The sequence below is a fragment of the Prosopis cineraria genome, unplaced genomic scaffold, assembly GCF_029017545.1.
Source record: "Prosopis cineraria cultivar Desert tree isolate PC_DT_omini unplaced genomic scaffold, ASM2901754v1 PC2, whole genome shotgun sequence".
NCBI classification, from domain to species: domain Eukaryota; kingdom Viridiplantae; phylum Streptophyta; class Magnoliopsida; order Fabales; family Fabaceae; genus Prosopis; species Prosopis cineraria.
In genome coordinates, this window is record NW_026555333.1 from 15,419,797 (window position 1) to 15,446,418 (window position 26,622).

At 31.8% G+C, this 26,622-nt stretch overlaps 3 protein-coding genes across 3 annotated transcripts; all 3 read left to right on the forward strand.

The window, feature by feature from the left end:
- Positions 1-1,254: 1,254 nt before the first annotated feature.
- LOC129303906 (protein RSI-1) lies at positions 1,255-2,169 on the forward strand. Its single transcript, XM_054943492.1, has 3 exons — positions 1,255-1,458; positions 1,555-1,585; positions 1,705-2,169. Exons 1-3 carry the CDS (start codon positions 1,381-1,383, stop codon positions 1,884-1,886), a joined length of 291 nt encoding a protein of 96 aa, XP_054799467.1. The 5' UTR covers positions 1,255-1,380; the 3' UTR covers positions 1,887-2,169.
- Positions 2,170-6,487: 4,318 nt separating this feature from the next.
- On the forward strand, positions 6,488-18,620 carry LOC129302562 (senescence-associated protein AAF, chlorolplastic-like). Its single transcript, XM_054941496.1, has 14 exons — positions 6,488-6,492; positions 10,610-10,913; positions 11,558-11,868; positions 12,072-12,203; positions 12,903-12,976; positions 15,823-15,899; positions 16,009-16,080; positions 16,643-16,711; positions 16,907-16,953; positions 17,036-17,153; positions 17,253-17,321; positions 17,410-17,513; positions 18,001-18,076; positions 18,169-18,620. Exons 1-14 carry the CDS (start codon positions 6,488-6,490, stop codon positions 18,292-18,294), a joined length of 1,584 nt encoding a protein of 527 aa, XP_054797471.1. The 3' UTR covers positions 18,295-18,620.
- A 3,922-nt stretch (positions 18,621-22,542) lies between these two features.
- On the forward strand, positions 22,543-25,906 carry LOC129301105 (myosin-binding protein 2-like). The gene is made up of 4 exons (XM_054939679.1): positions 22,543-23,701; positions 23,801-23,965; positions 24,109-24,237; positions 24,363-25,906. Exons 1-4 carry the CDS (start codon positions 22,579-22,581, stop codon positions 25,712-25,714), a joined length of 2,769 nt encoding a protein of 922 aa, XP_054795654.1. The 5' UTR covers positions 22,543-22,578; the 3' UTR covers positions 25,715-25,906.
- The last annotated feature ends 716 nt before the right edge of the window (positions 25,907-26,622 follow it).

Here is a 26,622-nt window from a genome sequence, read left to right on the forward strand (position 1 = left end):
TTTAAAGGAGTTGACTTCCTTCTACACTGCTGCTGAAAGAGGGGCAAATTTGAGCCATCTAGATTTAATATATCTAATATTTTAAATTTTTATTTCCTTAAAATAAAAATATATAAAAATTATATAAAATTTAATAAATATGCTTATTAATTTAACAATTTAGATTTAATATAAATGATCCAAATTTACTATTAATTTTTTAATAAATTTATTGCTCTGTCCAGAATATATCTGCATTGTCCGGGATATATATGAAAAGTCAATCTAAATTTTTAATATTCAATTTGAATTATTCATATTAAATCTGGACTATCAAATTGATAAACATATTTATTAAATTTTTTTATCATTCTTATATATTTTTTATTTTAAACAGAAAAATTTAAACTATTAAATCTAGACTATCCAAATTAAATTTAGACAGCCCATATTTGCCCCTTTCTTAGCAAAGGGGGCAGAGGAGGCTTCCCTCAACAGACGGAAGCCGACTCCAATTTTAAACACTATATCATGATTATTTCATTTCTACTCTCTCCCTTTCAATGGCTTATTATTAGGAAAAAATTTTAGATAGATTGAGTGTATCACGTTATTTATAGTCTATTTAATAAAAATATAACATTTAAATGGTGTTAAATATAAATGAATTTTGATATTAATGTTAATAGAGAGAGAGAAAATATAAATCAAATTTACATTCTGTTATAAGAATAAAATTAATTAAAAAATGCCACACAATATTCTATGTAGATTATTTAATGCATTTTAATTAGATAAATTATAAATGACGTAGTACATTCAATCTACCTAAGTATTTCTCTATTTACTTTTTATAAAATATATGATATTGCATAGTTTGTTTTTATTTAAATTTCATTATAGTTTATACTTAACATTCTATAAATAAATTGACTTTAAATTACAAAGAAGGGTAAAATTGTACAGCTATATAGTTTTTAAGTAATTTTAAAGATATAAGTATATTATGTAATAAATACAAAGTTAATTAATTTTATTTTATATTAAGGACCAGGAGAGTATACATTAAATCATGTTATTATATATTAAAATAACATGAAAATCAAAATAAAAATCTACATGAAACTTATTTCTATTTTTGTTGCTCCTCCACTATTATTATGTACGATTAATTTAATTTATTTATTATTATGATTATGATTGCAAATAAACGTATTCCTGTATCTCCTCCCTTCTATAAATGCCCATTCGATTCCTTCATTTTCCTTCGCGCTTCTCCCACACGCTTTTTCACTCTGCGACCCATAAGTCAGTTTCTCTTCTCATTCTCTCTTGTTTTTCTTTTCCCCTCAAAACCAATTCCCTCTCTTCCTTCACAGTCACACCACTTTCCCCACAACAATGGCGGCCCCTACCTCCAGATCCGTCCTCATTCTCCTGTCGTTGCTTCTTTTGATCACATTCTCCGAAGTGGCTGAGGTACGTACTTCACTCAATTTGGACAAAATTCACTTCTCGCTGCTTCCATTACTCACATTCGCACTAAATTTCTGTTTCACTTCGATCTGTGAACAGGCTTATGGACGCTCGAATCTTCGTCCTTCAGGTATTGTACGGCATTATTCACGAATTCAGAGGATTACGAAACCAAAATTGTGATGAATTTAGGGTTTCGCATTGTCAATTTCTCATATCGATCATTAACCGAGCTTGCGTGCATTGCAGATTGCAAGCCGAAGTGTACTTACCGGTGCTCTGCAACTTCGCACAAGAAGCCATGCATGTTCTTCTGCCAGAAGTGCTGCGCTAAATGCCTGTGTGTGCCTCCAGGTACGTACGGCAACAAGCAATCCTGCCCTTGCTACAACAACTGGAAGACCAAGGAAGGAGGACCCAAATGCCCTTGAAGAGATCGGATCTCTTTCCTTACATTATATGATCTACGACCTATAATAAGCAATGTTAAGCTTTTTCAAGTATTATATTAAGATGATGATTATGATCTGCAGCGATTTAAATAGCTGAATTTGGCTGTAGTTGAAGGGCACATTCAGCAATATGGTGTTCCCTTCACGAGCTGATACTGTTCTTAATTGTAATTTAGGATCTGTCCAATTTGCAGTGTTGCTGCTATATTCTTGATTCTGCAGTTGCCATCAGTTTTGGAAGCCAGATTATATTGTTTGATTATTCGCAGAATCTTTCCTTCTCTACGATTTTTTAAGGGGCATGTCTATATGGAAGCATTAGGGTCTTTTTATTAACTTGATATTACGTAGTTAACTCCATGCCCAAGAACAAAGTCTATTTTTAAACAAATAAAAAATAAATTCCTGTTTGAATACAAGTAGGCAACTACTAAGAAACATGCAAGTGTGTGATAGCTTTTTATCAAAACAATTCAGGCTCATCTACCCAAAACCAAAAAAAAGTCAGGCTCAAGTAAGCTTATCTAAACACCTGTTTATATAAAAAAGCCGGATCTTTTTAGCATTAGGCCTTACATGATGCCTATTACTATATATAATATATTTAAATTAATTTTATTTAATTAATCCTTCCATTTAACATTATAAGATATTTTTAATCAAATTACAATCCCAATGAATTAGGTAGTTGTGTTTAAAATTATACATTTTTTCTATTTTATCTTTATTCAATAAGATGTCTCAACTAAAAAATCTTATTAATTATACTCCTTGATGAAGGGTATTTTTTAAAAAAAATCTCATCAATTGCACTTATAAAGACACAAAATATCTTATATTTTTTAACATTAGGAGAAAATATTTTATAATTTTAAATGGAAAGAGTAGCATATTGGTTTGTTTCAAAAAGAATATGCTCATTTGTTGGATCACATTTATTGATCATTTCAAGGCTCATTTTTTGGTGAATAAAAAAAAAGTTAATGAGCATTTTGTACTTTAAAATATCACGCAAAAAGTATTCTCAATTCCAAACTTTTAAAATATGTAAAATGAACCATAAATTTTTAAATACAAAGCAAATTACCACCTCTATTAACTTATAACCACCATTAACTATTGACTTTGTAGGGTCTAATCAATGTTGATGTGACAATTCATTATTGATGTGTCATTCAATGACAAAGTTAAGACCTAGTGTCAAGGTGCAAGATAATTTAATTTAAAAATTAATAATTTTTAAACAAATAATAATTACATTAAGAATAAAATTATAATAACATAAGTAGATTGATTATCATTTTTTTAAAAAAAATTATATTGAACATGTTAATATGGTCTCTTACGTAAGTATATCTTCTTTGCATTTTATTTTGATCATTAAAATATTACACATCTAATAAACTTTTGAGCATAAATATTTTTTATTTAGTTCAAAAGGTTCAAAATTTCAAGTGTAGGGGATGTAAAGTTGTAAAATTTACACACCCTACTTGTAATTTTTTTCAAAGTGAGGGGTTGCATTTGCCCACCCTCATCACCAAGTGGCTCTGTCGTGTTATCAATTAGTGAGCATCATAGATCCTAAACTATTGTATGAATAGCATTCTAGACTTTCAAACTTTAAAAATGTGTAAAAACTCCCTTGAATTTTGAAATACAGAGCAAATTACCTTCCACCATTTTCAATGATGTTTCATCCTCTTCACATATTAATAGTGCCCTCACATCTCTGCCTTCACTCAGTCCATCAGTCGACATATTCGAGAGAATTTAGTCTTTGCAGCCTCAGTTGTTGCTTGAATTTGTTGATGAAATCGTCAGCTTTCACATCCCCCATCTGTAAAATCTCTAATTTCAAACCTAAATTTTTGATTAATTAAAATCACCTGATACTTAAACTTCTTTTTAAATGAGATCCTAAGTTTTTACCATTAAATAAATAAATATTATTTAAAATAAAATTAAATTAGAGTTATCGAGTATATAGAAGCATGAGATACCAATCGTTTATAAAAACATTACAAAAAAAGGAGGCAAAAAATTATTTCACAAAATTTTGAGTCATTCGCCATGGCTAATAATGTATTTACAATAGCAAACCACATTGAGGCAAATTTGGTCTACATAACCGTCAATGTTCTACACATAAATGATGAGGATAATTTGCTTTAAATTTCAAAGTTCAGGGGAGTATTTTTACATTTTAAGAGTTTAAGATCTAAGATTTTACTCGCATAATAGTTTAGAATTTGTGATGCTCATTAACTTATGACACATCAATAAGGGACTATTGTATCAGCATTGACTAGACCCTAAAAAGCCAACAATTAATTGTGGTTATCTATAAATTAATGGTGGGGATATTTTGGATTTAAAAATTTATGGTCCATTTTACATATTTTAAAAATTAAGGGTTCACAATGTTTTTGTGTAATACTTTAGGGCGTAAAATGCTCATTAACCCTAAAAAAATAATGAGATCATTTTATCATAAAATTTTAATATTTCTATTTAGACTTTAGAAGTTTTCAAGTTAAATTTTTATTTTTAAAAAATAATAAAATATTATGCATTACCTTTTAAAAATTTATAAATGTTTAATATTTGTCTATTCCAAATATTTTATTTCTTATTTATGTTTGCATTACACTGATTAAAAATAAAAATATTCAATTTATTCTAAAAACTATGTCTTCTAAGAACCATATCTTAAAAATATATAAATAAAAAATATGACTTTTATTATTTTCAAAATTAAAATTGTAAATAAATTTTATGCGATTTGTTAAAATCTTCTTATTAGAGTTTTAAAAAGTTGAGGGTTATTTACAATAATAAATTTTGTGAAAACTTATTATAATTTTTCTATTTTAAAAAATTTCATTATAAATTATACACAACTTAATAGTAATTCTGAAATTTAAAATAATTATAATTCACAAAATTTATTCTAACCTGAATGATAGCATCATTTTAAGAAAATTAACCGGCGGAGGCACTCGAAAAAATAAAAGTTAAAAATAAAAATAAAAAACCTTCCCCCATGAGCCGTGATTGAAGATTAATCCCAGTCCATGGTCCCCACTCCTCGTCCGTTTGCCATCAGCCCCCTCATCTATGCCACCAACCCTTTGTCTTTTTCCTCAACCACCCCGAACAGTGAAAAGTATCCTGTTGCCGAATTTTTATTTAATTACCTTTTTGACCAAAGAATTTTTATTTTATTACCTGGAAATTGAAATTCTACTTTACATTAATTGTATACCCCTATTCATTAATTATTTATAATTCTTCAATTGTAGTGTTTTATAATCACCCACGCTAACCATTTATTACTGGATAAATTTTATTAATTTATAACTAGAAAATTTTTATAGGATGTTAATATGACTACTTTGGTTGGAAATAGTGTTATTATAATCTCAGACAATGATTCTCCTTATTGGCTACAAAATGGTACAGGCATTTGGTTTTGTGTTAAATGTTAAGCTTATAAATATTGAAATACTCTCGTGGGTCCTATTTGTAATCCTCTCCTATATTCACTAAATATAAAAAAGGATTAATATATTCACCACACACATACCAAACTATAATCAATTATTTTATTTAAAAAGCTTGAATACAAGACTTATTTTGTAAAATCATTAAAATATTAACATATCACAGCCATATGCAATGGAAACAAAGCATACGCATTCATATCAATCATTGCATGCTTTTAAATAGAGGGTTAAGGTTAGATTAAGGGCTGTGCGCTGTGGCATACAACACATGCGCTATGACATATGGCATAGAGCTACATACCTTGACTTTTTTTGTATCATGCACCGCGACGTGATGTGCGATACACGACCCATTTCTGCTACTGTTATTTAACAACACAAATGACAAATTTTTGACGTGTGCCATTTCCACATACATTTTCTAATTGGAGTGATTCAAAAGCCCACACAAAACTTATCACATAAGCTAACTAATGAAATAAGGTTGGATACGATCCAACAATCTGCTCAAAATTTGAATACTTGGGTGTAAAATGCTATTTTTTTAAAAAAAATTTTACACACCCAAGCATTCAAATTGATTCTATTATCTCATTAAACTATTATAAGCCTTGAATCAAGTCTAACAGGACCTAATGCATTTGATTGGCCAAGTTATATAGCAGATACACACATATATCACAAGTTGACCATCCAACCGTTCATTTTCACATTTCACAACATCACACAAAAATACTCCTTTAACCATTTTCACCATATTATCACCATAAACTCACTTCATTTTCTCCACTAACACATTTATAACTTATTTAAAACTAAATTTTAGCCCCAATTAATCATTTCACCACACATTTTTGCATATAGGCTAAGATTGACAAAAATCAATACAAATTTCTTATAAATCACAACTTAGACATGCATGTAATCCTTATAACAACTTATATACATAACATATACAAAAGTAATGTTCATTACACAAAACTCAAAGATTACACAGCCATGGCACTACTATGTTGGTCTCGACTCTTTCTCTTTGCCTTGATTACTACTCTGTCTTGTAAAAGTGTAACCATGAGGTAAGACAATAATCTTAGTAACAAAATAACTCTTTATTATTGACTATCATATGCAACCATAAGTATAACATAATATACAATTAAATATAGCATATAATATGCGTTTCACTTCAAATCCTATCAATATATAACATTTCACCACTTTTAAACTATATTCACCATAATTATCACTTTTCTAACATATAGCATGATCACTATCAACTTAAAACTATAGGCTCGCCTTATATTAATGTATACTCTTATTGATTCTGAGCTCACCTTCAGTGGTAGAATCACCTGGCCAAAGATATTCTATTTCACTTCTGAACTATAGTTTTTCCCAATACACACGAGGTGCCATTGACTCCAACATTGCATCACATCGATACTAAGGAGTTTGAATCTCCAGTACTGCACCTCAATGGGCACTAAGGAGATACAATTCTCTAATACTGCACCTCGTTGGGCATTAAGGAGAATGATGCCATATGGTCTTTCACTACACTCCACATAAGTGAACTCCCACCCTTATAATCATGCTTTTCAAACTAATCATAGGTTTCCAATCACCACCATACACATATATACATATATATAACACTATCTCACGATTCTACTTATTTGTTTAGGTCAAAGTTTATTTTCATGTAATAACCATGTAATAACACAAAATATGCTCAGTTTTAAAACAGTTTCATATATTAGATAGCATACTTACACACAATTACAATAAATGTTTAAACAGAAAAAATTAGTTGGTTACCTCAAACTTTCTGTCACTAGAAAGATTACCTGTAGACTTTCAATTATCACTATAGCTTTCAATAGGCTTCTTCTCGTAACTTACTCGCTAATTATGCCAATCTACACATAATTGACACTATTAGTCAATTAATTCAACTAACCATAAATATTTAATTGTTAGTTAAAGTTATAACTAGCCATCCATTTCTCTCCACTCAGACAATCTAAGCTCATTACCACTCAATTATTACTTTACACCACTTCAAACAATCCCATTTCACTTAAACATGATTTTCACCTCAATTTTTTCTTAGTTTAGGGCTAAATCAAGCTTATAGGTTTAAAGCTTTATCGTTTAACTTCAAATCAGTTATAAAGCTCTAATTTAACTCTCAATAACTTTTTTATTACTATAGGGTAAAAAACTAACCCCTTAAATTCTCTCGATTTAATTTCTCTATAACTCACACAAAAAAAATTATAGTAGAATTGGAGATAAGGGTCGTATGAAGCTTACCCGATAAGTTACTAGTTGGAAGTGCCTTCCAATGCTCTGGGAATGCTTGCCTTAATAGCCAAAGCCTTCCTCTCCTCTCTCTCTTTCGTGGTTCTCTTCCCTTCCCTTCTAAACTCTCATGTCAATTCATGACTTATTAAATTATTTTATGTGTAATGCGCCACAGTATGGGTAGCATCAGCCATGACGCATGGCACAAAAAACAATTCTCACTATGTATACATGCCTTATTCCAAGACGCAGTTCTTCCTCTCGTATCTGTTCATTTAACATTCAAATGAGTTAAATTATCAAACAATAATCAAAACCTCTAATCATTAACTAATTACTAATTTTCCCCTATTTAATAGCTAATTGTAAGATTAGAAAATTAGGAAGTTACACTATTTGTGTGATAACTTCTAAAAATAATTTTTGTCTAAAATGTAGAATATCTTATAATATTTAAATTATTTTTTTAATTTTACCCTTTCTTGATTAATATGAAGATATTTAATATAGTTATATAATTATTTAAAGTAAGGGCTAAAAATGAAAGTATATCTCATTTAACTTTTTTTTAAGATGCATAAAATGATTGAAAGTATCTTATAATAAAAACTATAGGTAATATATGGCTAATTTAAAATACTCCCTCATACTCTAAAACATAGGACGCGTTTAATTTAACTACTTTCACAAGGATTAAGAAAAACTAGATAGTTTCTCTTGCATTGCACGGGTTGAGATTAAGGAATTTAAAACAAATATTATCGATATAATTGATATCAATACATCTAAGATGGCTAAATTTTTGAAAGTTTCTCTATTCAATTATTTTTCTTCTTGAATATTTTATTCGTACACATCTTATCTTTGGCTAAATTTAAAATTTATTGCTAATATTTTAAATTATTAAAATTTTTTAATCTTTATAGATATTATAAATATAAATATTAAAAGGTCAGAAGGAAGAAAAGAATTTGTGCCTAAATGCATAATAAAACACACTCTTATCTTCCTCCCCAAGAAGTAAATAGATATGTTTTTTCTTATATATATGTATGTATGGTCAAAGAATGAAATATGTATTGTCTACCGAATTGTTTCCACCTCGCTTCTTTGATGTGAAAAGATAAAGAGTTGTCACGTTATCTTATCAACGTTGAATGTATGATGAAACATACACAATTTGAAGGGCCAAAATCATGAGATAAAGATTGATGATCCAAATCAAATTTAAACTTCTTTTTATTTCTTTTTTCCCTTTTTACAGATAATATTTATGGATAATAGTTGATGAGAGCTAATTGATATTGAGTACAATGAATTAGGAACATATATGAAAAAAAAATAAATTAAATCTCATTAATCAGGAAAATTAAAAAGGTATGAAAAAGTACAATGAATGAAGAAAGATAGTTGAATAGAGTTAATTCTAATGATAAGGAAAATTTAAAAATGAGACTGCTCTTAAATTAATGCTTCCGTAAAAGTAGACTGAAAATACATGAAAAATAAGAAAATGAATTAAATCTCATTAATGAATCAAGAGAAATTTTCATGTTAACATTAGCTTAAAATTTATTAACCAATGAGAGTCAAATTTTTTAACCAATCAGATTGAAGCTGTGAGATTCGAATTCTTTACGAAGTATTGGATGAACTCTACAACTCTCCCTAAAAGAGGCATGAAACTCCTCCACCTCGGCCACCGAGCTCTCCATCGTCGGCAACAAACTTATTTAGGGGAATGGCTGATCAATCATTGATTAGGACATATGAGACTGAGAAAATATTCCTGTATTGGGAACATAAACTCTCTAACGGGACTTGAGAGTATGAAAAACAATATAGTTAATGCTCCCAGATAGATGATTCAAGGAAAATTTAAAATAGAATTTAATGCTTCCATCCCGTGAAAAGATAAAAATCAATTAAAATAAATAGAAATAAAAAAAAAATTCTGTCAACTAATTAGAAAAAATATTTGATCACATCAGTTAATGAAATGATAACATTAATATTAGACTAAAATTAAATTGATTATGCAAAAATTAATGGACCAATGGGATAAGATAATTAACATTATACCAATATATGTTGACTAATAAAAGAGAAGAGATTTATGTCCAATTACCTTCATTCTACAAGATTTGTAGATATATATTGATGATGATATATAAAAGTAAGTTGGGTTGCATCATTAAAATGGTTAAAAAAAAACAGGACTATTTTTTAAGATTGCCTTATAACTGAAATCAATTTATTTTAATTGCTTTTAATTTTTTATTATACAATCTCTCTCTATAATATACTCCATTTTTAAATATAACAGAAACTATCCTATATTATTTTATTTTTAAAATTTTTTTTGGGCAAAAAATTTGTTATTTTTTATTATAAGCAAAATTGCAATTTTCAAGAAACATTAATTATATTTTTTTAAATTGTCTCTCATAAATGAATTAAATAGCATTATTAAATTAGAAAAAAATAAAAATAATAATAAGGGTAATTTAATTCAAAAATTTTAATTTCAAATATAATTATTAGTAGTAACTAATTTTTTTAAATTGTGAAGGTTGAAATTATCTTCTATTAAAAAACAGATGCAGTAAATAATAAGGATATTGGTAAGAAAGAACTTAATAAGGATATTGGTAAGAAAGAACTTAATACTATCGACATTTGTAAAGCATCTTGTATTTTAGACCAACATTAATTGATATAAAATATTTAACATTTTGGACTGGTGGGAGCATTTAGCATGTCTTAAAATATATATTTTATTATTTTACTTAGTTATTAATTTATATATCTGTATGCAATATTGTCCGAAACGCGTGAGAATTAATTCAGGAATCGATCACACGTGTAATTTAGCAAAAAAGCCAGGCAGGCAATCATATCTGAAGGAATAGTGACGTGGAGGTCCATTCGAAACCGGTCTCGTCGTTTCTCTCCGCTCGGAGGCCCACCGGCCGTTCCTCCTCACACAGTACTCATTCACACTCGAAACCCTCACATCACGGTACTGTCTTCCTCCTTCTCCTCCTCCAAGACTCCAACTCAGTGTCAAGGTCCTCTCTCTTTGTTCATTGTTGGCCGTTCAGCTAGCCATCCTCACTCGCTTGCCTCTCACACCTTTCCTGGTCTTTCCCTTTCCAGGAAATTGGATTTCATTCAACTGCCTTTTAAGGTTTGATAAATTATTTCTTGAGCTTTCGTTGTTGAATAGGTGTGATAAGTTAGTATTACGTAAGTTTCAATGCTGACTTACAGTCCCTGTTCTTTAATTAGAATTTTTGTGATTAATCTAATATATTCTTGGTGTGATAGTGATACTAAATTTTGGGAATGTTACGCGTAGAGTAAGTTTATATGTTAAGTTGTCAGACCGTAGTGTGTTATTTTTTAAGGCTTGAGCATATATATGCTAGTCTTGTGAGTTCTATGTAAATTAATCTAAGAAATGGTAAACGACCTCAAGAATGTTGTCTTCTGTCCAATCCAACTGTGTGTTATACTAAATGAATAGTGTATTTAGAGCTGTAAAGCTCGCTGTTGAAGGAAATATAGCTTTCTTTCTTGTTTTTCTCGGGTATTCCTCAAATTGCTTTCTCATTATACAGTCTGAATTTGTGTCCCGTTTCCTCAAAATGGCCTCTTGATGAATCGAATTAACTAAAATAGTACTCAGAGGTAGTGAAATCGACCATTACTGCCGTGTATATTGTATGCTATTCTTCTCATTTTAGCTGTTTAGCCTGTACAGGATTTAGGACTTGAGATAGTTAAAGTGCATTGAAGGCTAAGCCTATCTCGTTCTTATCTTGATTTCAGATGGCACTTGCTGCAAACAGGATTCCAAGGGATTCTGTTCTGACTCATCAGACATCTCTCTGTAGATATCACGAGAAGCAGAATTTTTCCTTGTCAACGATAAACAGAATACAACTTTCAAGAAGTGGAATGAGACACGGTCTTCTAGCAAAAAGATCAGCCCTATTGAGTGTGGGGCTTCAGTGCTTATATGGAAAACCATTTAGATTTATCTCGAAGAAAGTTTTTTTCTTGTGCAAATCTTCGAGAGCAAATAATACTGAAGAGAAAGAATGTGATACAACTTACGATGATGTTGCAGGCATTATTGGGTAAGAAGAATAGATGCAATTCATCTGCCAAATCAATTTTGTATCCTAGGCATTTTTCATCTTAATGGCCTTCTGTCTTAACGTTTGTTGCTTGTCAAACCAGCCCAGATCTCATCTTTCGTATGACGGTGTTTAATAGATTGAATTCTCATGTAACTATAGGATTCAAACTGACATATCAAAGGTCCTGTCCATGCATGCAGTTCACACACTAAAGCTAACAAAAGCGACCTCATTCATTCGGGTCAGGGCTTGGCTGGAGCTTGTACGTATGCTCATGAAGATGCAAAGTTTTTGAATGAAACAGCTCGTAGTGACATTTCCTTGCTCTCATGGTATTTTCCCAGTAACTTTGTGGGTCTGTGGTTTTACTTGGAATTTGCTTCCCCCATCCTACATTTTTTTGACCTGGATCCACTATCCTACTTGACTTCAATTGATTTTGTTGCCACCTATACGATAAAAGTCCAGTTCTAATTGAAATACCTTAAAGTGTGAACTGGAAATGAAGCCTTTAATTAAAGTATCCTTTTGTAACTACAATAAGAGGAATTACTCCCTCCGTTCAATATTATAAGACATTTTAAACCAAATTACACCCCTAATAAGTTAGTTAATTGTTTTTAAAATTACACACTCTTTCCATATCTACCCTTATTTAATAAGGTATCTCATTTAGAAAATCTTATTAATTATACCTCTTAAATAAGGGTTTTGGAAAAATTTTGTTAATTGTAACTTGAAAGATCCAAAATGTCTTATATTTTTTGACATTTTATCTAAGAAAAATGCTTTATTTTTTTGAATGGAGGGAGTACTTGGTAAACCATGTTGTGGCTTAGGAATTACACAACGGAATGTGTCTTGGCTGATCTATATATTGGTTCTTTCCTTGTTGTCTACCCATTTCATATTATTTTGATATGTTCTTATTTAAAATTTTAAAGTCATTAAATGCATCTTATTTTTAAAATGACAGTAAGAGATTCCATATTTAGATACCTGGATATAACTGAAATCGTTTGTTTCCTCAGTGGCATGACGACTTTGGAGGCCCATGCACGCCAATATGTTGCTTTTCTAGGGACAGAATTTCTCAAACTTGACGGTTGTAGTTCATTTACCTTGTTCTAATATTTGCTATTCTATTTAAGCTTCCAATCATGCATTTCATCTCACAGGAATAGCCCTTTTGTCTGGTGTAGTTATAGTTGAAATAGACATCCAAGATTTGATTTCTTCATGTGGGTTCATACACGCACGCACGGGCATATAATGAAATGTGTGTCTAAATAGAAATATTTTGTAGAGAGATATCCCAAAAGATTGCCTCCAAACAATTGCCAAACTCACCACAATGATACCAAAATGATAAAAACCTCTAAGAGAGCCATGTTTCAAAGGCTAGATTATAATATTGGGCAGCCTAAGTTCTTTGCAAGTCCCTTATCAGAATCCCAAACTTCTAATGTGGGACTCAAGTTCCCATACCTTGCCATGGATCCTTGCATGTCATTGACAGAGTCCCAATGAGATGATTTTGTTGTATGCTTATTTATTTTTGGGTCATTGGGGGAATATCATAATTAAAATAAAACTAGATAATTCCACTACTGGAAAGCATTTTTTGTAATGCCGACATGTTACCTTTTTCATTTTCTGGAGGGCAGGTAGTTAACACTTGGGAGCACAATGATGGATTGCCTTAGTTGTGTTGGCACTCAATTAAACTAAGATTGGCTTAATATGGTATAGGCCAACCCCAGGTCATTCTTTCTAAGGAGTAATTTAGGGGTTATCTTAAGTTTTCTAGTTATTTAAATATTAATGTAAAAAGATCTAAAACTAAATGCTAGATTTCTACACTAAAATGCAAATGAGAAATGCAATTTATGTAGCAAAACTACTTAAATGGATGTGGATGCTTATGTCACCTAAATGCTATTATGCAATGCATGAGTCCTAAATTATGATTGGGAGTTTTTGATTCAAGAAAAATGAAATGTAAATTAAAAAAATTAACTAAATGACAAAAAGAATTAATTAACCAAAACTTAAGAAAAAATTAATTCAATTTCGATAAAAGGGACAACTTAGGACTTCACATGAAGTTAACTTTCCTAACCTAATTCAATTAGTTAAATTAAAGGCAAATGATAGAATAGTGGAATTAATAAATTTAATTATCTAATTAAAGCAAAGGGAACTATAAGCACAAAGTCTAACACTTAACTCACTAAAGAATGCATAACGAACCAAATGTCATAACTATGAATTAGGCAAATTAAATCTATTAAAATCAATGATGACTAGTTCAAAAATAAATCTAGTAAATATGTTTAAATTATCTAACTGAATAATTGAACGAATTACTAACTCAATTGAACAATCAAGAGGTAAAAGGAACAACCCAAATTTGTAACAAACATCACAATGATAATTAAATCAACAATGAGAAATCAATCATTAATTTAATTGGCAAAGTAAGGGTACATAAAAATAAATTTCAGAAATTCATTAAACACAAAATCAATCCAATCTAAGATTCAAAATATTTACAACTTAAAAACTAGATTGTACTCAAGCATTACAACTTAAAATCATTTAAAACTAAATAATCTTAAGCTCTTGAATTAAAAAGATCAATGAAAAATCACTCCCCAATGGTCTTCAAATGCAAATCTTAGGTTCTAACTTTCTCCATGCTCATCTTAAGTTGTCTCTCAAGCTAGCTTAAGCTCCCATGATTTTTCTTCTTCCTCCTTTCACCATATAATCTATGGCCATGAGAGGATGACTAATGGAGATGAAGTATCATAAATGGATAATGATTTGGGAGTGGGGTTTGGAAGGATGAGGTGGCATGGATGAAAATAATGGAAGGATGAAGGTGGCTGTGAATGAATGGAGAAAAGAAGATTGAACATTGACAATGAGGTGGTCTGTGAATGCAAAAGAAAGGAAGAGAAGATGTGAGAGGGTTAAATAGAAAAAGGGGATTGTAGGATTAAGTTGGAGAAAGGAGCAAGGACTGCAGGTTGGCGGAAGAAATGATGGAGGATGCTAGAGATGATGATGCTGGACGCAGAAAGAAAATAAAAACCAAGAGAGAGAGAGCTCCTGATAAAAGGTGGTGGCCGAGAGTAAAAGAGAAAGAGAGGGATGTTGGGGGAAATGATCCAATGGCTAAAAGAGTAGGTAGAGAGTTTTGAAAAAATCTTAGCCATTGAATTCAAAAAGAGCTAATAAAAAAAAAGAAAAGTGTAAAAGTTCTCTAATTTTTCTTTTTTAGAAATGCCCATTAATGAATCTTGACAATTCTTTCCTCGTTTCATTTATTCATAGTCCTTGGATGCTATTTTAATTGTCATGATTCAATCTTCACCGTTGAGTTCCATTAATTTTATCTCTATGTCCTAAAAGATCAAATGCACCCATTAGCGTATGCTATGTTCAAAATAAATTTCATGTCTCAATAAATATTTCAAAATTAATTTTTTTCAGAAATCATAATTTTTCACAAAATGGCCAAAAACTCAAATAATGTATAATGATTCAAATTAAAGATTGACAAAATTAAACCATATTTAAAAATAGGAAAAAAATGTTAACAATTTAAGTCTAAAATTCATATAATTAATCCAAAAATATATTATTTCTCAAAATTGGTTAATAATTCAAATAATATTTAATAAACCCAAATTAACCCAAAACCATCATCAAAATGCATGGAAAAGGTAGGATAGAATATATAAAATCTATTATTCATCATACAGCCTCTTCCCCCACTTCACTCCACCACTATGGGGAATCCTTTTAGGTCTAATTATAGTAGTGAATTATTTTCTTTGCAGGTAATGTAATGCCCTTCTGTTTCCCCTGATGTGTTTATTGTCTACTTAAGAAGCTCTTTTTTATTTTTTCTTTTCTTTTTTTTTGGGTGTGGCTGTGTAGCTCGGGCTAGAGAGGATACTGAGATAATTGACCATAAAGTCAAGGAAAAGGCTAAGCTCCTTCATCACCTTGCTACTGTCTGTATCACTTAGAATCTTCAACATTTTCAGTTGGAGAGAAAAAGGCATGCCATAGTGGTAGGGTTCATGCTGTTTTCCTTTTTTCCTTTTTACACATTCTCTGCAGATCTTGAAGGACAAAGCTCAGGCCAGGTTGAAAAGTGCTGCTGATGAGCATTGGAGTGATGGAGCCTTAAAGGTACACCTGTTATTCTCAGACATACCTGCGTATTTGTATGCCTGTTTTTGTCACAAAATGGACTTTCCCCCCATCATTTGAGAAAGGAGACGTTGAAATTATTTGTTTAACGCAATATTTATATTTTATATTGTTGCCAATCTCCCCATCAGTATATGTGTATTCTCAGTTATCAGATATCTTGTAGTCTCTTGAAATAAGAAAGATCAAACAAAAGTGTTCTATAAATTGACCTACATTCTTGCTCTCCTGTTTCGGTAGTGTAATGTTTCTTCTAATTGTAGCATCCCTCTCGTCATTTCACATAGCACATATCACAGTGGATTTGAATGTGGCATTTTTGCTTTCATCAGCCTTAATTAGCAAATAATATTTTTTGCTATCACAGTTTCTTATAGTAAGTAATCCTGCCCCATAATTTCATATAGATCTAAATTTGGGTAATAGGCTTGGAGTCTGTGACCTTTCTGCCTAAAGAATGTAAGGCATACCTTGTTATTTGTTTTGCAAGGCAACAACCAGAGAGTATATGACTCCTCTGACACAAACCTCTAACTTTCAGGCTGATTTGCATCTTGCTGACTTCCGAGCTAAACAACGTGCAATAGAAGATGCCCTGATGGCCTTGGAGGTGAGCTAATGTTTTCTGCAAAAGCATTTACAATTAAATAAAGCCTTTCTGTCTTCTTTATATTTTTAACTTTATGAAGCATTGTACTTCTTAGATTAAGGATTCATCGCATATCTTAAATTAGATTCTCGTGTATATATATTTTTGTTTTAAAGCTCCAAAGGAAGAAACTTTACTTATTATGTGAACATGCAGTTTGCAAAAAACATCCATGACAAGATGGTTAACCGGATGTATGAATTGTAAGTAAAGTGAGTTTACATGATTGCTTATGCATCTTTTTATATATTCTCTGATCATGTTGGTATACTGTCCTCTACAAAGAAACAAAAGTTCTCTACCAGCAAATAATGTGGGAGGTTGTATAAAATATCAGAAGAACACGGAAATCATTGATTTCTTTCCCATGGATGTGTCTACTGACAAAATTGCAGTTATACAGGTTTTTTTCCTTATTTATTTTATTTTTTCTGTGACCTATATCAACCAGTTTGAATCATGTACTATGGAAAACTGTAACATAAAATTTTGAAGTGGACAGGAAGCTTACTGGAGTATGACATCAGCACTTTCTGAAGCTGATGGAATTGATTACACTGATCCTGAAGAGGTTTGATTCCATAAATTTTTCATTTTGTCTTGGTTATTGTCTGTGTATTGATGTAATTTATTTTCCTACTCTTTTCTACAACAAACAGCTTGAGTTGCTGATTACTGCCCTTATAGACCTTGATGCATTGGATGGGAAGCAAAGTGCATCCTTGTTGGCAGAGTGTGCAAGATCTCCTGATGTCAGTACACGGTAAGCTACTCTAATAGTAGTGTTTGAGGAATTATGTTTGCATCATCTACTTAATGTGTCAAGTTAGAAGTGAAGAATCATGTTTTCTGTTTAAACCAATCCAATTTTGCTGTAAAAGCCTCTGGCAAGAGTGTAACTAGAAGAATAATTTTAGTAGTGATATTGCTGCATGCCATGCCATGATGAGCATAAGCGTAGCTGGCACCACATTTGTAACATGCACTCTTTTTTTAAACATATTTTCATCCTTTTGTTCCAGTTATTACACCTGCTATTTCTACTGGCAAAACTCCCCAGTTACTAAGTTGTGCAATATTTAAACAGTTAATGATATAAAGCTTCCATAGACCAACAGTGGAGAAAAATATGGTTATAACATGATTGCAACTTACCAACTTGACATGCTTTGATGTGTTTTCCTACCTTTTAATGCTCACTCTGTGTATGTGCAATTGTCGGGTGCCCTTGTGGATGCATGTGTTTCTAGACAAGCATTAGCAAATGCATTGGCGAAAGCCCCATCCACATGGGCTTTAGGAAATGCGGGCATGGGAGCATTACAGGTAAAATGATGTAGAGACTTATTTTTGCAGGAGTTGTAGTGTTAGGAAGTTGCTCCCGATATGGTGTAATTTATGACTGGCTTTCTTTCCAGCGGCTGGCAAAAGATAGCAGCCCCGCAATCGCTGCTGCAGCATCCAGAGCTATTTATAAATTGAATAAACAATGGGAAATAGAGGAAGGTTACGGCAGAGGGAAAACAAAGCAGCCGAGAATCTGACAGCTAAGAAGATACCTGCTGAGATATACTTGAAACCTTGATCTCCTGAAGGTGATTGCTGCTGGTGTGAGGAACTTGCTATATCTGATGGTTATATGCATTATAGAACGCAGGGTAAGCTTTCCTTGTGTGTGCAGAAAGTGAGCAGACTGTTTCTCTGTCAGCATATATTCATTTATGGGGCAAGTGGCGACATCTGCATAATTCGGGGAGGGTAAATTCATGCGATAGTGTAAATTTATTTCCCTTAATGTTAGATCATCTAAATATGTTAGACAAAATGATTCTGTGAACAAAATGAAAATGAAACATCATTTTGCCTTTCCCTTTTGTTTTCTTTTTGCTCTTGGATGACGTGAATAACTGAATATAGTCTCGTACCCGAGGCAACCTTTGGGGGGAGAGCCATAACTCCATTTTAAAATCTCAACCATAGTTATAGTACTTTATAATAGGAGTCATAACATTGGACTGGGAAAGCACTCGTGTCGTTGCCTTTGCACTACTGACGCCTAAATCATTTTTTTTTTTGGGCCCATGATGCCTAAATTATTTGAGTAATCTTTTGGCAAAATTATGCTCAAGAATCACTATTTTTTTTTTAAAAAAAAATTGATGTTGGTTGTGTATGGCTTGTAATAAACTTTCGGCGCACAGAAACGAGGGCATCTACAGCAAATGGTGTTCGAGGCTTGTCCTGAATAAGAGAATCAGTGTCTCGGCGTTTGAAATGATTGTTGCATGTCATAATGCTCTCATGTATGTTATAAGATTAGGTCTTATTTTTTTAAAATCTCTTTCTTGTTTGGAAGACTAGGGCTAGATGCACTAAATTTAAACTCTCCTGTATCTATGCTTTACCTTTGTGTGTGATATGACAATGAAATAGATTATTAGCAAGTTCACCACTGTTTAGCTTTACCACTGATTGGTCTAACTATCATAAGAATTTAGCATCTAGTTAAGTGTGACCGTCATGCACCCAAAAAAGGTAGGGGGGGGGGTAATATGTGTGTTTGGTTTCAGATTTTGATGGAAGTAGATACTTATGTACTTTTACCAATTCTTGGTGGATTCTAATCTAAAATGTTTAATTATAAATTGAATGTCATTAACTATTTGATAAACTATTTAAGTGAGTTTTTTTTTAATCAAAATAATTGACTTTAAGGTGTGTTTTCTACTTTTGTCCCCAAAAAAAGGGTGTGTTTTCCACTATGCTTAGGTGCTCTTAAATCTTCTTTATAGTATATATTTCGCAGGCTTCTTACCTATCAAAAGTTGAGAGTACTCAAAAAAACGAAGAGTCAATCCCATTACTTTTTTTTTTTTAATTGAAGAGATGCATTCATAATTAAAATGTTATTATATCAAGGACAAATGATCCGTTGAACTACTCTCATCATCCACTACCTCATGTGATAAAAATTGAAAATAATTAAAGGTACAAAAATTATTATCTAATCTATGAGATATTTTAACAAGGTGATCAATATAAGTATTAGAGTACTTAATAGTATAATAAATGAGCGTGTTTAAATTCTTATGAAATAAAATACGAACATTCTCTATTACATCTTGAAAGAGATGTGAAGGTTTACACCCTTTAGTAATTAAACTAATAGTCTTGATGTAATCACAGTGTATATCAACTCTACGTAGATCAGTATTTCATCCTATTACGAATGTATAAATGAATATATCCTTTTAATTTATCGATGTAAAGTTGTTAGCTCGGATTCTTCCGGAAGAATACTCAGTGCTCATATAATAAAATCCAAAGTCCAAACAACGTCCAGAGATAGAGGAAAATGTTGAAGTGGCTTTAGGTGCATGTGGGACAGTCATTGCCATGGTAGTTGTTTTATGTCATTGGTTAGTTAAAAAAAACACATTCTGGTCCCTGCTTATTTAACCTCGGCTTAATTAACTTGGTTTGATTTCATTAATTAAGCCTTTTGGGTTAGGTGAGGAGGTTTGATTAGCTTCTTTGATTAAGGCAATTAATTGTCTGCAACTTACATCGAGTAACGAGGGCTTTTACTTTTTAAAAGCTATACAGAAAGCAGAGACCTAAAGGGCAAAAAAAAAAAAAAAGCAAAAGGTAAGGGAGGGAAGGAAGGGCATGATACCTCATTACATGGTTTTTTCAAACTTTGTTGATAAAAAAAAGCCTTCATGTCACTATCACAGTCCCCCTGATTTGATCCCCTCCATCATGCCCCCCACTGTAAGTATCCTTCTTTCATCATTTCCTTCCCTCCCCTTCTCTTCACCTTTTTTTAAATGATGAAAATATTTTTAATATTTAAATAGAATTAATATCAATATAAAAAAAAAAAAGGATAGGAAGCCACACCATGCAACTTGTCTGGCATTGGTGCAAAAAATAAAAAATAAATACACACACACAAAGATCTACTCTTGTTATATAAAGCTTTCTTCTATTTTTAAAATGCGTTTGATAATATAGGTCACTTTTAAATATATCATTTAAATCAAGAAAACTTAGTTATGTCAATAAATTCTTTTATAAAAATTGCTTTGGTTTTTATCTTCACTCCTAATAAATATTATAAATTTAAAAATATATATTCTCTTTCTAATAAATAAAATGTCATTTTAAAAAAAAATAAAGTAATTAAAGCTCTACACGTTCTTGCAAAATGACTTACATTTTACACCATAAATTTCTGGGAGACAATCAAGTCTCAAATAAAAAAAATTAATTCCAGCAAATCAAATTTCTATATATACATGTTAAATTTCAGTATCTATAAGTGGACATGATTTGCAAGTAACTAGTACCTCCTATATGTAATTCTACCTAACTGTTTTTTTTAGAAAGTGAATTATACAAAGCGCTAGAGCTTGGAGGAAGTATATGTAATATAATTTTAAAATAAAATATATATTATATTTTAGTCAGGATTTAAATCTCTTTGAAAATATATTCTATTTAGCTATATTTTAGTTATTGGTAAAAAAAAACTATGTTTTAGTTACTCTCTCTCTCTCTCTATATATATATATATTGAGAATGAGAATCCTTAAGTGAAACTTTAACAGAAAAGTCGCTCAACTAATGATATTATTGTGAAAGGATCAGGGATTATAATTAAGGAGGAAATAAGCGCACACTTGAGAAGATTATAATTATTTTATTTGGCAGTAGTAATAATCAATAAAAAATAATAATTAAAAAGCGTACAAGGAGCGTTTGTCTAATAATAAAAGTACAGGTAGGCCTACTTACACGGTTTTATGGATGGTGGTGGGTCCATCTTCCGCGTGCTGTGGGCCAGTCCAATTTCATGGTCCAAAAGCAATACTCGTGCTTGACCTTTTTGAATTTTTATTATTTTTATTTATTTAAAAACTATTATTTTTAATATTTAGTACTTAAAATAATGATTTATAGCTATCTATCAAAGATATTTATATTTAATAACCTTCAATATTTATATTTAATATTCAATATAAATATCTTAACAAAGAATTTTGAACTGACTTCTTTTAAAAAAAAGTAGAATAAAAGATTATTTTAACATCTGACCAGCAAAAAGTATCAATTTCTCACTATGATAAAACAATATTTAAATTTTAATTAAGAGATATGTTTATATTTAATATTCAATTATATTTTAAAGATATTTACTTTTAAATACGTGTGTGCAATAAAAGAAATATATCCGTTTAAATTCTTTAAGAACAACATGATTATTTATTACTTCAATCTTATTTATAAGTTATTTTTAATATATTTTATTGAAATTAAGAAAAATTTAAGAGTTATTAACTTTGTTTAAAAATTTTAAAAAATTTTTAACTATACTTTCATTAAATATACACACTTTAATAACTTTTTCAGAGAGTAAACATGAAAAAGTGAGATAAAAAATTGATTATAATTAAGATAAATTTTTTTTTATTTTATAAATAGAATTGGAGAGAGTAAATTTTAATTATTCTTTAACTATGGTGTACAAGAACGTCAAAATAATCCACAATTATAGAAAGCTCCACCAGTGAGAATCCCAAACACAGCAAATATGAAATCTCTTTTTTTTTTTCAGGTCAAAAGAAAGAAAGAAAGAAACCTCATTTTCATTTGTCCAGTGCATGCATATCCGCTCACAACAAACAGATGGGAACTCATAATTCACTTTACAACATACCCTCCAAAAGTATTCATATAATAACACTCTCTCTTATGATGCTGTCGCTGCCCTCAACACACACAATTAGTCTCACTCCTCTTAACAATGATACCCTTTAGCCTTTATGCAGACTAGTGAGGATACAACACACGTTACTCAACACAATACAGTACCTAAATTCCTTGCACGTTTCTCTGAATCCTCCTCCTCCTCCTCCTCCATCTCTCACACCCCATCAATGGCTGCCAACAGATTTGCGACCTTACTTCACAGAAACACCAACCCTGTTGTTGTAACTCTGGTTTATGCAGTTCTAGAATGGGTGTTGATACTGCTTCTTCTTCTGAATTCTCTGTTCAGTTATCTCATCACAAAGTTTGCCAAATGGGTTGGCCTCAAGCCTCCGTGTCTGCTTTGTTCAAGGCTCGATCATGTTCTAGAGCCAGAGAAGAAGTGCAGGGTTTTGCAGAGCGATGTTGTGTGTGAAACTCACGCGGCTGAGATTTCCAAGATGGGTTTCTGCTCTATCCATGGGAAAATGGCGGAGACACAGAGCATGTGTGAGGATTGCTTGGTCTCCATTAGAGGGATGGCTTTTGTTTCGTGGTTCTGTGAGAAATCAGAGAGATGCTCATGCTGCGATAAGAGCTTGAGAACTACTTACACAAGCAAAGAGACTTTGATTGTGGAAGCATCCGATGACGACGACGACGATGAAGACGATGAGGAAGAAGAAGGAGATAGAGAGTGCGATCATCGGATACTTTTTGATGTTGAGAGTTTTATACTCAGAGAAGTTGCAGAGGATCGTTCAAACAGTTCGGTTTCAAAGGATGCAGAGAAAGATGAGAAAGAAGATGATCTTCTTATCATTAAAGAGACGGATCCGATTAGTGAATCTCACACCAATCTTCTCCGTCGTTTCTCTGAGTCTGTTTGGGAAGATAGATCGTTAGATTGCATCAGTATGCATTTGGAAACCAATGTAGATGATGAAGATCAGCGTGTAATACCTGTGGAGTTAATAGACTCTTTTACCTCTGCAAATTTTGAACCATCTAAATCAGAAGAGGTTACTGTGAAGAAAGAGCGAAAGATCGAAACTTTGGCCTCTGAGCCATCAATTGAAGAGGAAATAAGCATGGCTGGCTTGGAGAATCATATGGTTTTGGAAGAAGATGAAGAGTTAAAAAATGATGGCGATAATACTGTTGAATCAGCCGTGGAAAAGCAAGATGATGAACAAGGTAAGAGAGAAGTACATGATCTATAGGAACTATGAAACCTTAGTTCTTTCTTGTTGCTTTTGTTGTTCTCATTTCTCTGACTTGTTTAATTAAAATCAGCACTTGAATGCACCCAAGAAGATCAATGCTCTTCAAGTGACGATGATGCTGAAGTTCAAAATGCCTTTGATGAATTCATTGCTCAGAATCATCTTTGCCAGTCTCAGTCTTTTTGTGGTGACAACAACATAGAAACAACCCTAGAAGAAGCAGATGATGCACAAGGTACAAAGAAAGTACATTACTGGTTTTGTTTTCTAGTTGGCTATTTCACTGGTTAAAACAGTTTAGAGACATATAATTCACTTGGAAGAATGTAATTTAATTTTTTTTACGTCATTGATGACAAGAAGTGTCTTTTCACACAGCCAATCTGCCTCATTCTGAACAACCCTCCTGTTCTTGTGAATGCATAGAAGATGACCAATCCTTAACAAGCGACGATGATGCCGAAGTTCCTGATGCCTTTGATAAATTCATTTCTCAGAATAACCTTTGTATGTCTTGCTCTTGCTATTTTCTTTTTGGTATCTTCTCTGATTTCTTATCACTTAATTCTTTAAAAATAAAATCTTAGTCTGGGATTATTTCCGATATATGTAATTGAAACATACATATGCAGGTCTAGTTGAAACTGGCGCAAATGATAATGATCATGCTGAACCAAGTTTGCTTGGGGAAAATCATGAAGAAACAAACCATCATCAATCATCAAAATCCTCTGAGGAAGATGAAGTAGAAGAAGACAAGCTTCCTGAAACTCCAAGTTCTGTGGATGGCCTGCATTACCTGCACAAGAAACTTTTGCTTTATGAGAAAACAGAATCTGGGGCAGCAGAAGACTCTGTGGATGGCAGTGAGATAGAAAATAGCGACTCTTTATCGACAATCGAACAGCTAAAAACAGCTTTAAAGGCGGAGAGAAAGGCTCTAAGTGCTCTATACCAAGAGCTAGAAGAAGAGCGAGGTGCCTCAGCAATTGCAGCAAACCAGACAATGGCTATGATCACCAGGCTGCAAGAAGAAAAAGCAGCAGTGCAGATGGAGGCATTGCAATACCAGAGAATGATGGAAGAACAATCAGAGTATGATCAAGAAGCCTTACAGCTCTTGAATGATCTCATGGTGAAAAGAGAAAGAGAGAAGAAAGAGCTTGAGAAGGAGCTGGAAGAGTACAAACAGAAGGTAATGGATTTTGAAGCCAGAGAGAAATTAAGGGTCTTGAGAAGAATGAAAAATGGAAGTGATAGGAGTAGGGAATCCTCTTCTTCTCCTTCTTTGGGTGAAGACGCTGAGGAGCAATCCATTGATCTGAACTGTGAACCAAGGGAAGAAGAAGATAACATTAACACAACTACTTCTATAGATACAGTTTCAAGCTTGGAGGAAATGACAATGGACTGCTTGAAGCACATGAATGCTCTTGATAGTTCATTAGCAGAATTTGAGGAAGAGAAACTGTCAATTCTAGACCAGCTCAAAGCATTAGAGGAAAAGCTCATAAATTTGGGTGATAAAGAGCAGCTTCTTGATGACTTGAACCAGAACTGCTTTTTTAGCAGTCCACAGCAAGACTTGTTCTGTAATAATGATGTTTATTCAGATGATAAACAATGTCATTCTCCAAGAATGCCAATGGGTTCTCTGGCAAAGAGGCTGCTTCCATTTTTAGATGCAGCCAATGATGATGAGACAGAAGAACCATATTCATGTGGATGGCAAGAGGAGATCTCAGCAGGTCCGACTGAAAGTACAACTATGAAAGTGTCCATTGAGGAAGAAGTTGATCATGTTTATGAGAAGCTACAAGCTCTTGAAACTGACACCGAGTTTCTGAGGAGCTGTATGGGATCCACAGAACAGGGAGATCAGAAAGGAGTGAATCTTCTTCAGGATATATTGCAGCATCTTCGTGATCTCAAGGCTGTGGAACTCAGGTTAAATGAGTTGGGTGATGCCGATCCACTGAGGTGAAGAGAAGTTGCATTAATCAAACAAAAGATCGGAAGGCACGAGGTGTGTATTAATTTCTGCTTTGTTCCAAACAAGACTTAGTGAGTAAGAGTCCTCTGTTTGCTATTTTCAGGCTCTTATTGTGGAAAGAGAAATTTTTTTGTATCTTGAAATCAAATTTTCATTGTCTAAAATATTCTTTTACTTTCTTTCTTTCTTTCTCTCTTTTTTTTTGAAGTAGTCAATTCCAAAACACACACATGTCTAAATACACACACCCACGCATCATAAGTACATATTTTAACCTGTGACCTGAGGGGAGGTTTTTGTGTCACTAGACCCAAAAAAAGGTCTTTAGTAAAATGTTGTTTTACATGTTATAATTATATGGAAGAGTTTTATAGTGTAAACTACATTATCTATTGATGAAATGTGATGTGAGTACGAAAAGAGAGAAGAAATTTTATATTATATGAAATTGAAGTGAAAGAAGAATATATTCCCTCCGTTCAAAAATGCATGACATTTTTTTAAAGATGTAGATATTAAAAACTATAAAGTATGTTTCAAGATATAATTAACGTTTTTTTTTCAAAATGTTTCTAATAAATAAATCACTTTATATTTATTTTAAAATGAAACACCCTATTAAATAAGAGTAAATATGAAAAAATAGTGTTAGTTTGAAGACAATTAACTACTTTATTAGGAGTGTAATTCAGTTAAAAATGCTTAATATTTTTTTAATAAAAGGAGTACAAGTAGAGAAAAATGATTGAGTTAAAAATTGTTTTATATCTTCAAAGTTCAACGAAAACAATCATAATTAAAATTTTCGTGGACATGATCAAAACTTTTGAAATTTATTATTGATTTCTATGTACATTTGAATATATCGTAATCCACTTAAGTTTTTTTTTTAAAAAAAA